Raw genomic sequence first — 12,606 nt, forward strand, 5'->3', positions numbered from 1 at the left:
GGTTAGAGCATTGGTTTGAAAGGGCAGCTTTATTACCGTTTAAGCACTGGAGTTAACCAATTCTCGAACACTTCCTGACCATTGCTTATATACATTTTCCCTTTGAATTCTCATTTCCCTTGAGAATTCTCAGACTCCGATACAATGGCTTAGAATTAATTATATGGATTGATCTATATCATAAACAGAAACACAGAAACCAAAGAAAAGGTCGGCTTTCCGCAGATTTTACGGATGCACATTTTTGAAAGCAAAACGTAATAAGAAACGAGGTGAGAACAGATTATAGAATAACATCTGATACTAGATTTACAGCAGTGGCACGCAGAAAGTGCGAGAGACTTCCTGAGTGGGGAGCGGAATCAATAATGAATTGGAATACAGTATTTTAAATAATGCACTCATGGTGAAGGGATTGGAACACGGAAGCGAGAGAGGGCGTGAAGAATTAAGTTTCATTTGGTGATCTTGGAAGGACATCATGTGATGGGTGGAATACAAACAATCTCTCCAGTTGCTCGCGCGCGCCCGGCACTGTCATCCTGCACGGAGGAAGGGCCGCGCGTTCCCTCCTCCCATTGTGCCCCCAGAGCGCGCGTATTGGTCGAGCACGCTTCAGCGACATGGCGTTGGAACACGGGCCCGGAGCCCGCGGCTGGCGGCGCGCGATAGGTTGAGGCCGTTGTCCCTCCCGGGGCGGGGGCGGGCTTCCTCTGTGACTCCCGGTCTCAGGCTGGGCTTGTGCGCTTGGTCTCAGTACCAGGGCTTTCCTTTTCGCTGCCGCCAGTTGTAATGCAGACGTGTTACACCATGGACAGGTGATGCATTCAGCAGCAGCCTGCCCACTTGTTCAGTTCAGTCTCTCAGGCATCCCCCCCCTTTCAGAGATCCGCAAGGATAAAGCCTCTCTCTTGTAGTTTCTAGCAACTGACAAAAGTCTCAAACATTTTTTTAAAGTATTGAGCAGTTTCTTACTTCCTCGATCTTAACGACAAGAAATACAAGGAAGAGAAATGCCAACGACAACTCTATTGCCTTTTACTAATCCTAGTATTAGTCGGAAGTCAGGGACGAACAATTCGGTTTTAATCAACCGGCCCGCCTTTCGACTGACTGAGAAATTCCTGCTGCTCTTAGTTTTCAGTGGTTTTATCACTCTGTGCTTCGGTGCGATTTTCTTTCTACCGGACTCATCCAAGCTGCTGAGCGGGGTGTTTTTCCACTCGCAGCAGACTTCGATGGCAGGCAGCGGACCGAAGCTGGACGGCGGCAGGGAGTTGGAGAGCGATAAGTTGAGCAAGATCCGCGAGGACCACGAGAAAGCTCTGCGCGAGGCGAAGGACACCCTGCAGAAACTGCCGGAGCAGATAAAGCAGGACATCAGAGAGGAGAAGCAGAAAGTTGTGCAGGATTCGGCCAGCAGGAAAGAAGGGGCTCCGCGCTTGCCGAATTTCGTCTTCCGCAAACCTGTGGGCGCAACAGGGCGTGAACCGAGCGACCCTAAAACGCGAGAGAGGCAAGCCAAGATCAAAGAGGTACAGCACTCGGGATTACTTCTCTTCTCTTTGCTTCCTTACCCCCTTGGTCACGTCACTTTGTGCAATCGCCAGTGTAAGGGCTGTCAACTTCCTACTGCTGAGTCTCTGGGGGCACTTCAGGCGACTGTTCCTCCATCAGCGTTGTTGGTGTTGGAGTCAGCTCCCCGGTGCAAGTCTTGAGTTGTGTCAGAGTCACAACGCCAGGCTGCTTAAATAGAAAGGAAGAAGGCTGTGGATTCCCGGGGGCTTTAAATCTGCTATATAGATGTGTGTAGAAATTTAAAAACACCCTTCAATTATATTTATATGACGCCTTTAATACACAAAAAAACGTCACTCGAAAGCCTGCAGCGTGACAAGGGAATGGGTAGGAAACAACAGCTTCAAATTCTCTAAACCATTTATGCATTTAAAATGATTTATGCTCATTTTAATATCTTGGATTGCAAACAAAACATTGAATAACGCTTGATATAGACAGAAATCAGTCCTTACAAACGTGGAACTAAAGTAATTTGTTCTCAGCGGTCGGAGTACGGTAATGTTATTTTCTTAAAAAAGCGCCTATTTCCCCGATTCTGTTTACATATCCTAAATATACAGCCTGGGAAGTAACTCTTTCATATCTGGGCACGTCCGAGTGGGAAGAGTTGGGGAATTTTCTTGTTAATGTTCCTGATGGTGATGGTTGGCTATTGATCCCTGCGGGAAAATACTTGAAGTGACGTTGAAGAATGGGCTGAACTTGTTCTCCCTAGCTGATGAAGTTGCCGCTAATATTGGCAACTCCAGGCGACCGTGTGTTGCTAGAAAAGTGTTTTGGTGAGTTTTCAAAGAGGAAAATTACACTTGGACAGATATTAAGGTGGGCCACATTTGCACACATTTGTGGAGAGTAATCCACGTTGTCTTTTATCTCCTACCATTATATGCAATAATGGCTTTAAATACAATTGTAGAATTATCCAGGAAACCACTTGTACACAGCTATGCCTGATGTGGGATAGACATATGTGTGGTTTATGAATTTATTTTAAATTTCTTTGGTCTGTGTAGCAAGTGAAGCAAGACCTAGAGGTTTTGCCGTCTTCCCAGCAATAGTTATTTAGGCATTCAGTCCAATAAATAGGCAGTTAACTCAGTCATTTAGGAAAAGCTTTGTTTCAAATTATTTTCTTATTAGGGGCTTAAATGTGTAAGTGAAGAGAAAAGAAAGAAAACAAAAATACAGTAGAAAAGCAGCTTTACGCTTTTTTTAAATAGTGCTCAAATAATCAAGATTTATTGTATTTAGAAATGTGAAGCAGAGTCAGAAGAAGTATAATTTTCAGAATATAATATAAATTTATTTTTTTCCTCCTGATGAAGAATTTCCTTGTTGGGTGTTGGAGACAACTTTTTCTTCTTTTTGTGGATGTTTATACTTATTGATCTCCGTCCTTCACTGCCTTCTCTTTACTATCCACCTTGATGGAACGCTGCTCTATACCTAGAATTACATTTGATGCAGTGTATTTGACTGTAACAGGCCGATTTGCCCAAATAATTCTTGCCAGTGGAGCATCTTAGCATCCTTGCTCATAAATCTATCAGCTATCTCTCTATTCCTTTCTCTTGTTTGCATATGTGATTTGTCCTTAAATAAATGCTTTCACCTCAGCTACTCTCTATGTATTATGTTCCTGATTTCACCACTCTTTGGATAAAGTAGTTTTTCCCCATCCCTGTATTGGTTTCTTGTTGACTCTCTCAGAACTTAGTTTTTAGTTATGATCTTCCCACAAGTGGAAATATTTTCCCTACTTAAACTTTCATCAAAATATTTCATAATCATGTAGTCTTTTCTCTGCTACATTTTCTCAAGGGAAAAGAGACTACTTCCTTGGTTTTTAGAGATATATGTATACCTTGGATTTCTGAAATTAGCATTATGAGTTTTCTCTGCACCCTCTCCTGTGCCACATTATTTTATTACACAGGGACCAGCATTATTTGCAATCTTCTAAATGTGGTTGTATCAAAATTGATCATGGGTTCAGTTTAATTTCACCATTTTTCAATTATGGCCCTGTAGAAATGTGTTCTAATGTTTGGTTTGCTTATTTTATGGCCTTAACCTTTTTAGTACAACTTCTACTGCTTTGCCTTATGTGCTCTGTGGTCTCCTTGTTCAGGAGCCTCACATGAATTTGCAACTTCCAAGTAATGTGAGTTTGCCATTCTTCCTTTTGATCAACTTTATTTGATGACTATACACCCATCTGGCAACTTTATTAATGTTCTGTACTTGAAGCTCTTGTGAGTATTGATTCCACTGCCCTCCTCCTTAGCCCCACCAGCCCTACACTTTTTTTTATTTGGTATCCCCTAGACTTTTGGAACAGTTTTTGATTTCAGAGGCTAAACCATTGATTTAGAGGAGCTCATCACAAGATTAGATAAATCTTACTAAGTCACCTCAACTTTATCTCTTCCGTCAAAAGACACAGGATGCTTTTTCTTGCTCAGAGAGCTAATCAACTTTTGGTATCTTCATTGTAAATCTTTCATGCAGAATCCCCAACTTCTTGTGCTGTTATGACAGAGCAGTGGTGTAATCTAAAGCAAGTTTTGAATGAAGTTTAGCATAACTTTGTTATTTAAAATCCAGAAATAAAATGCGATGTTTAAATTATTTTAATTATCTTGATTAGTCTTTTAGTCATACAAAAGTACAGCTCAGAAACAGGTCCTTTGGCTCACCTAGTTCATGCTGAAGCTATTTAAACTGCCTAGTCCCATGGATCTGCACGGAGACCTTTGCTCCCCATACCCCACCATCCATTTACGTATCCAAACAGCACTTAAACATTGAAATCAAGCTTGCATGCACCACTTGTGCTGGCAGCTTGTTCCGCACTCTCATGACACTCAGTGAAGAAGTTTCCCATTGTGTTCCCCTTAAACTTTTCACCTTTCACCCTTAACCCATGACTTTTGGTTGTAGTCCCATCCAATCTCAGTGGGAAAAGCCTGCTTGCGATCACCATATTTGTACTTCTCATAATTTTGTATACCTCTATCAAATCTCCTTTCAATCTTCTATGTTCCAAAAAGTATAGCCCTAACCCATTCCTCTCCCTGTTTTGATTCGTACTTCACTAGTAGTATGTGTGCTACTGTGGCTTTTTTCAAACTCACATTATTAGAATTTAAATTAACTGCTGAATTCTATACACATCATTAGTATATTTATCATCTCTTAACTTGTTGCCTCTCTTCTCAGTACTCTTCCACCTCAGGACCACAAAATAGGCATTGTTCATAAATATAGCAATTAGTTTTCTTAAGTTTAAGTTTATTGTCAGAGGCATACAAACACAGGATATTAATGCCATAAAAGTTGGTTTATGCATCAGTGTAGTACATTGTAAACATGTCAAGCATAAGTTAGCAGAAACTTCAATTAAGTTATACATAGCAAAGTAGACACAACACTAAATTATTTTGCAATTATTTTTGAATAGATCATTTTTTCTGATAATATAAGTCTAAGAATAGTAGTGCTTCTAGTTGTGATCCTTGAGGAATCTTGCGCCATAACACTGAATGCTTTCTCTTGCAGCTGCACACCACCCTTTTTGCTACTAGTGCTCAACACTGCATGTTGTACCTTTATTCCTTCCAACGTATCAACTTGCCAAAAGTTTTTTTTGAAATCTGGATAACTTTTGCCCAGTTTGGTACAGTACTCTTGATGTTATTCATTAAAGGTGATTTCATTTTGAAATCTGTAACTTCTTTTTCATTTAGATGCTCCTTCATTTTCAGCTTTGAGGAGAGGTTCCATGACTTTTCCTGCTGCGCATGTTAAAGCTCATTAGAGTTTCCTGAGCATGTTCAGTCATTCTCCTTAAAAGTGAGATTTTTGTTTCCCATCAGTCCACTGGTATTAGAGCTGTTCAAAACAAATCCTATCATTATAGTTGTCTTTTAACCTCATCCCGGCAGATTTTGTTTCTAATTTATAGATGGCCGTGTCACATTTTTGGGAGTACCATTTATCTTATCTCTAATTAGTTTAACTACGCCGATACTTTTGTTGTGTGTCCCTCTTTTCTGAACATGTTATATTCATGTTTCATTTAATTCCCAGTCCTAATATATAATAACAGCCATATTTCAGCAATCTCAGTTTGGTTCCAAAGTTTTTCAAGGGAGCATAAGAAGATTTACAATGGGTTGGAGGCCAGGGAGATTAAATGGCAAAAGGAATGATAGGTGAAGCATCCATTGAAAGATCATCAATTTAAAATGTTAACTCTGTCTCTCCCTCTTCACAGATGCTGGCTGGCCCGCTGAATGTTTCCTGCAATTTCTACTTTGCTTTCTCATAGTTTGCTTTTTCAGTCCTCTCCTGTGTTGTCAATACTATAGGTTTGTTCAATCTCTTACACTATTGTAATTATTTAAAGAGATTGCAACCTTTTTATTATCTTTGTCTATGAGAACGTGTCCCTTTTTTATAGCTGAGGTGGTATCTGCTCCTTTGGAACTGCTTCCAAAAAGACCCCTCCGTTTCACTTACGCTTTTTAATCACGTGTTGATTATCTTGCTCTGCCTGGTTTTGAACTTGTTCCTATGTGATACAGAGAATCTTACTCACAAAGTCCTGCCTTTTGCTTACCTCTTAAAACTTGATGTCCCTCAGTTGGAATGTTGTCAGTACTAAAATGGACCATGGGATTCAGATTCCCCTCCCCCCTCATTGCCTAATTTCCCTTTCAACCAACACAAAAAAGTCCCCTTAGTTATATGGTTCAGTAACATCTTTAGGTCCCTTGTGTGGCAGCAGAAGACAATTTATAACCTGAAAAATAGTAAACCCCATCACTCTCACATTTATGTTCTGCTATATCTTTGTTCTAACCATGACTATCTTTGCTGCTACTTACTTCCCACCTTAGGCCTTCTTACTGAGCTGCATTGTGACACTCTTTGAATATTCCCTATTCACTGCAAGTGACTACTTTATAGTTTAATAGTTGGATACTTAATCTGCACCAGCACCTGAGGGGAATTCCAGTCAAAGCTATTCCCTGTTCTTTGGTGCTCACACTCTGACAGGCACACCCTACTCCTGTATACACTCTCAATAGTTCCATTTAATATCGGAGGATGTATACAATATACAACCTGAAGTTCTTACTCTCCACAGACATCCTTGAAACAGAAGAAAAATCCCAAAGAATGAATGACAAAAAAAATGTAAAAACCCCAAAGACCCCTGCTTCACTTCCATGCACAAACAGCAGCAAGCAGCATCAACTCTTCCCCTCTCCTTCCTATCTTCTTGATGAAAAATCCAGAAATACCCCTGTTTTGTGATTTCCATGGTTTCCGAATTTGTGCTTGCAAGGTTGCTGTACCAGAGGAACATAAGGGGCTGCCATGTATTTTGCTTCACAGAAACGTGGTTCACACCGGCAATTTTGGATACAGTGCTGCAGCTTGATGGCTTCACCATTCTCTGCAAAGACAGGATAGTTCAGTCTTTAAAAGGCAGAGGAGGTGGAGTGTGCTTAACAATCAACTCATTGTGGTTTACAAACATGGCAGTTCTGGCTCAGTCCTGCTTACCCAAACTGGAATATTTAGTAGTCAAATATCGAGGGAGGTTTCTGCCATCATCCTGGTAGGGGTGTGTATTCCACCTCAGGCCAATGTCAGACAGGCACTAGAAGAGCAGAGCAATGTAATCAGCAGTCACGAAACTGCACACCCTGATGTCTTCACTATCACTGCGGGAGATTTCAACCAGGCCAGCTTGAAGAAGTCGCTGAACAACTACCGCCAACATATCAGCTGTGGAATGAGAGTAGCCAACACACTTGACTACTGTTATGCCACCGTCAAGAACACTTACTGTGCCATCCCGTGCCTACACTTCGGAAAGTCAGATCACCTGCCTGCTCTTCTACTCCCAGCATATAGTTGGACTAAACACTGCGGCATCAGTGGTGAGGACCAAAAAAGTATGGTTAAGGAAGTGGAGGAGCACTTCCAGGAATCCTGTGAATTTGTAGACTGGACGGTACTCAGGGAATCATTTTCGAGTCTGCATATGCCCCTTCATTAAGACCTGTATGGATAAGCATGTGCCTTTGAGAACATACCAGGCAAAACCAAACCAAGAGCCTTGGATGAACCCGGAGATTCATAGTCTGCTGAGGACTAAATCTGTAGCATTTAAGAGCGATGTTCCAGAACTATACAGCAAATCCAGGTAGACCTACAGAAGGCTATTTTAAGAGTGGGGAAAAAAAAATTCTGGTTAAGGTTAGAGACAGAATGCATGTCAGTGCTGGCAGGGTTTGCAGACTATTTCTTTGTACAAAGTGAAGCCTAACGTCATGAATGGATATGAGGCTTCACACACAGATGAGCTCAGTGTCTTTTGTAAATGTTTTGAAAGGGAGAATAAAACTATTCTTGTGGAAATCTCTGCAGCATCTGGTACCCCTCTGATATCTGTCTCGGAGGCTGATGTCAGAGCATCTTTCCAGAGGGTGAACCTTCACAGGGCCATGATGGTGTACCTGGTAGGGCACTGAAATCCTGTGCCAACCAACTGGCGGGTGTGCTCAAGGACGTCTAGAATCTCTTAATGCTATAGTTGGAAGCTCCCACCTGCTTCAGAGGAGTGGCAGTCATACCATTGCCCAGAAAGAGCAGGGTGAGCCTCCTCAATGACTTATCACCCAGTGATATTAGTTGAGGCAGCACTGAACAGAATCACAAAAAGCTGTAGAAAGTTGTAAACTCAGCCAGCTGCATTATGGGCTTTAGGGTCCCCAGCATTTAGGACACTTTCAAAATGTGATACCTCAAAAAGGCAGCATCCCATCATTAAGGACTCCCATCACCAGGGCATGCCCTCTTCTCATTGGTACCATCAAGGAGGAGGTACAGCATACTGAAGAGACATACTCAATGTTTCAGGAATAGGTTCCTTCCATTTGCCATCAAATTTCTGAATGGACGATGAACCCATGAACACTACCTCAGTATTGTTTTCTTCTCTCATTTTGTACAACTTATTTAATTTTCTTTTTTTATGTATGCTTTTTGTAATTTATAGTTTTTATTATTGTATGTATATTGCAGTGTACTGCTGCTGCAAAACAACACATTTCATGACATATGCCAGTGATATTAAAACTGATTCTGACTAGAAGCGTGCTACAAGGCTGCATTGTGAATTTGTCTTGCCTGTAGCAAGATTTAATAAGCATTTATGTTTTTTTTTAATAATTTGAAATATTTTCAGCAATTAGTTTTCAAAATCTGTTTTAGCCACAGCATCTGTAAGGATGTTTACTAGTTTGATAGAAGTTCTGCAGATTGGTCATTTTTTTTTAGACTTTTCATTTACCTGAAAATAAACAGATTTGTAGTTGCTGGAAGGATTTGGGGATTTTTTTTGTGTATTCTCTGCTGTGTTTGTCAGTTGACAGTTTCATGGTTTCACATGCTGTCAGGTGTCTGAACCAAGCAGATTGCAGCTGCTTTGTATTGGCACGGAGAGAGGAGGAAAGGCCTCCAGTTTGCAGCAGATGCATGCTTGTGTTTTTAGAATCTAGTGTTACAAGCTGGCTTGAAGCCTCAATGTAAACTTGTGGATCCTCTTCAAAGAAAGAAGTCACTTGTTATGGATCAGTATTCTGAAGACAATGTAATGGCAGTTTATGGATGACCAGAAGAATATCATACAATGTTAAATAAGTTAGCTAAAATTCTAGGTTATTGAATCGATGAACTTTTTGACATAAAATTTCTCATCCGTCAACTTGTTTGACCCAAATAAAAGCTGACTAACGATGTAAGATCATTTCCAACATAATTTCCATGCAAGTCCGTCAGAACCAACTGAAAAAACTCCAAAGATTTTGAACTACTGTACCTGTTTTCTTTGTTAGCTACAGCTTATATTCATGCAAGTGCAAAGTTGTGCTTTGCCTATCCCTGCATCTTAATGCTGCCAAGTATTCTAATGGTATATGAATCTAGTATTGCCTAGAATGTGATGGTTTAACAGTGTCATATATTAATCCTCCGAACTGGCAGGAGAATGGTGTAAGCAATTTGCTCGATCTCAAATGCAGTGTATGGTTGGACAGGTTTGAACTCCCCCTCCTGTCTTCTCCTATCATTTTGGATCTCCCCCTCCCCCTCCCACTTTCAAATCTGTTACTAGCTCTTCCCTCAGTTAGTCCTGACGAAGGGTATCGGCCCGAAACGTCAACTGTACCTCTTCCTAGAGATGCTGCCTGGCCTGCTGCGTCCACCAGCAACTTTGATGTGTGTTGCTTGAAGTTATGTAGTTTTTGGTGTGGTAATACAAACTGACTTGCTTTGAGAAAGCCTGAACTCTTATAAAGCTATGAAGAATTTTGTCTTGGATCATGATAATTTATTTGTTTGCCCATTTAGTTAGATGTTGATGTCTGTGTCTAAGTGTAGCGATTGCTTATGTTTGATCTAATCATTGCCTACAGATACTGGTTCCTTGAGAAGCTCCCTTCTATCTTGTAGCATTTATACCATCTGATTACGTAAGCATCACCCCACCACCTCCATTCAGCACATCAAGGGCCATTGGCACTCAATGTACTTTTGCCATCTGCAGGTGCACTGTTTTCACATATAAACTTTTTTTTATCATTCTTTCTATGTAATTACTCATTGGGCCATTCCACCTTTGATAGCACATGTTATTCTGCAATTAGTCTAATTTGTTCTAAAAAACTGTGCTCTCATCTTTAGTCTTACCACTTTGCCTAGCAGCCAACAATTCTTGAATTAAGCACCTCTTTTTGTTTAAACTATCATTGTTTGCATGGGTACCTGCTTCAAAAGCTTCCTCCAATTCTGTCCAATTGTGCTTTTGTTTGTCTCCTTTAATTTTTTTGTATTGTTCATTGCTGCCTCTGTGCAATGCTAATGGGTAATTTACTACCAGTAGTTCTGTGCAAATGCAAGTTTTCTTAACATTATCAAGTTACTTGTACAGCAGTGTCCAAATATTACCGGAACAAAATCAACTGCAATGTGTAATTCCAATTACAACACTTTATATTTGGAGATTATTGTTGTAAGCAGTGTTTTCTTTGAAGTTGACATCAGGATGTTGCAGCTGCACTTCAAAATTAGGAAGCTTGAATTTGTCCTGGGAAATTTCTTCCTTTGGAAGTCGGCAATACAATTACCAGTATTTGCTTAAGGTGTGAAGTAAAGCTGATACCAATGATAGAAATTGTTTTAATTCATTTGAGTATTTAATTTTTATCGCTAGCAATTATGGTCTCTTCTATGATAGTTTGTTTTGCCATTCTGACGCAATCCTGAATAGATAAAATTGACCTATACTGCAGTATTGCAATATACTGTATTTAATAGCTGATGGAATCCAATTTTCTTAATTAAATAGTTTAGGACTAAGCACTCACCAGCAAACAGATTCTAATTTCCACCCCTCCACCCACATCTACCTTAGACACTGCAGACATCCCACCCTGCAAAAACTCATTTCAGGGAGGTAGCACCATCAATTTGTGGGAGACTCCCGGAACTTCCAGGAGAGGTCCACGTCTGCAATAGAGTAGCTCCTTAGTAGCTAGCCAGCTAGTTTAAATAAAGTTAGCTATGCTAATAAACGAATGACACCTGTTAAACTCATCTCAACATGTCTTTTACAGTCTTAACCCACCATGGGCAATAGAAAAGTCACTGTTGCAAACAGTGCAGTGAACAACACTCATTATTTTTGACCCCTATTAGGCAGGGGTACACTTTAGTGCAGTCTGGGGTGACGTACGTTTTATATTTTCTTTTTTTGCCATGGCGCTTGCTCTCGCCCTCTTGCCCCATCTCTCTCTCTCTCTCTCGCCCTCCCTCTCTCTCGCCCCCTCTCTCTCGCCCCCTCTCTCTCGCCCCCTCTCTCTTGCCCCCTCTCTCTCTCGCCCCCACTCTCTCTCGCCCCCACTCTCTCTCGCCCCCACTCTCTCTCGCCCCCACTCTCTCTCGCCCACACTCTCTCTCGCCCACACTCTCTCTCGCCCACACTCTCTCTCGCCCACACTCTCTCTCCTACCCCCCTCTCCCTGCCCATTCTCTCTCTCTCTCCCACTCTCTCTATCCCACTCTCTCTATCCCACTCTCTCTCTGCCACTCGGTCTCACACACACTCTCACGCACACTCTCACACTCACTCTCACACTCACTCACACACTCACACTCACACACTCACACTCTCTCTCTCACATGTGTGCGCGCACACACGCGCACGCGCACACACACACACACAAAATCGATTTCTAGGGTATTGTGTATAACTTGCAGGCATCAGGGAGCCACTATCCATTTGTGGGAGACTCCCAGAACTTCTGGGAGAGGTGAGATGTCTGGACACTGTGCATTACAGTATTGTTGTTTTGGGCAGGTTAATCTGAGGTTCTATTCTGCTGTACTGCTAGTTCATTATGGAGGAAACATAGTTCTGTGAGCAGAGAGCAGTGCCATCAGTTTCAGTTTCCTTTTGCATTGTTGTAAACCACAAAATAGAAGCTCTGGCGGAAGCAAGGTTTCAGTCAAATTGCTGTTTGGATTAAAAATTTAAGCTTTTCAAGTGTGTGAAACACTGGCACCCTCCCTGTTACTCCATGTGAAAGATAACATATCAATGTTTTTTGGAGCACATGTACTCTGGTGTACTTGTGTGTTACTTCAGGCAATAGATTGTTGAATGTTGTGGGACTGTTTTAAGGAAGTGGAAACCAGGTCCCAGTGAACGATTGAAAAGACTTGAGGGACTTTGGGCCCTACTGCTGCCTTATATCATAGTGCCAGTTCCTGAGGAATGTTGGGGAATTGAGTAACATGCTAAGGGCATGTGATTTCAAAGGATTTCTATCTTTATTGAATTTAGTTTTACATTCCTTTTACTTATTAGTCGTGATTCACCCCTCGCCAAAATTTTGCTGGTTGCATCTTTCCATTGGACTGTTGTGCATAAGTGATGTTTACATT

At 41.3% G+C, this 12,606-nt stretch overlaps 1 protein-coding gene and 1 long non-coding RNA gene across 2 annotated transcripts in view; one reads left to right on the forward strand and one right to left on the reverse strand.

Moving 5' to 3' along the window:
* The window catches only part of LOC140194129 (uncharacterized), a 29,560-nt gene extending 27,771 nt beyond the window's left edge, over positions 1 to 1,789 (reverse strand). Inside the window, exon 1 of the long non-coding RNA XR_011885033.1 lies at positions 1,578 to 1,789. This is a non-coding gene — a long non-coding RNA (uncharacterized lncRNA). The remainder of the gene's footprint in view (positions 1 to 1,577) is intronic.
* man1a1 (mannosidase, alpha, class 1A, member 1) overlaps positions 683 to 12,606 on the forward strand; it is a 497,115-nt gene continuing 485,191 nt past the window's right edge. The window contains exon 1 of the mRNA XM_072251590.1: positions 683 to 1,535. Coding sequence (XP_072107691.1) covers positions 1,014 to 1,535 — 522 coding nt within the window. The 5' untranslated portion in view covers positions 683 to 1,013. The remainder of the gene's footprint in view (positions 1,536 to 12,606) is intronic.

The sequence above is a fragment of the Mobula birostris genome, chromosome 2, assembly GCF_030028105.1.
Source record: "Mobula birostris isolate sMobBir1 chromosome 2, sMobBir1.hap1, whole genome shotgun sequence".
NCBI lineage: Eukaryota > Metazoa > Chordata > Chondrichthyes > Myliobatiformes > Myliobatidae > Mobula > Mobula birostris.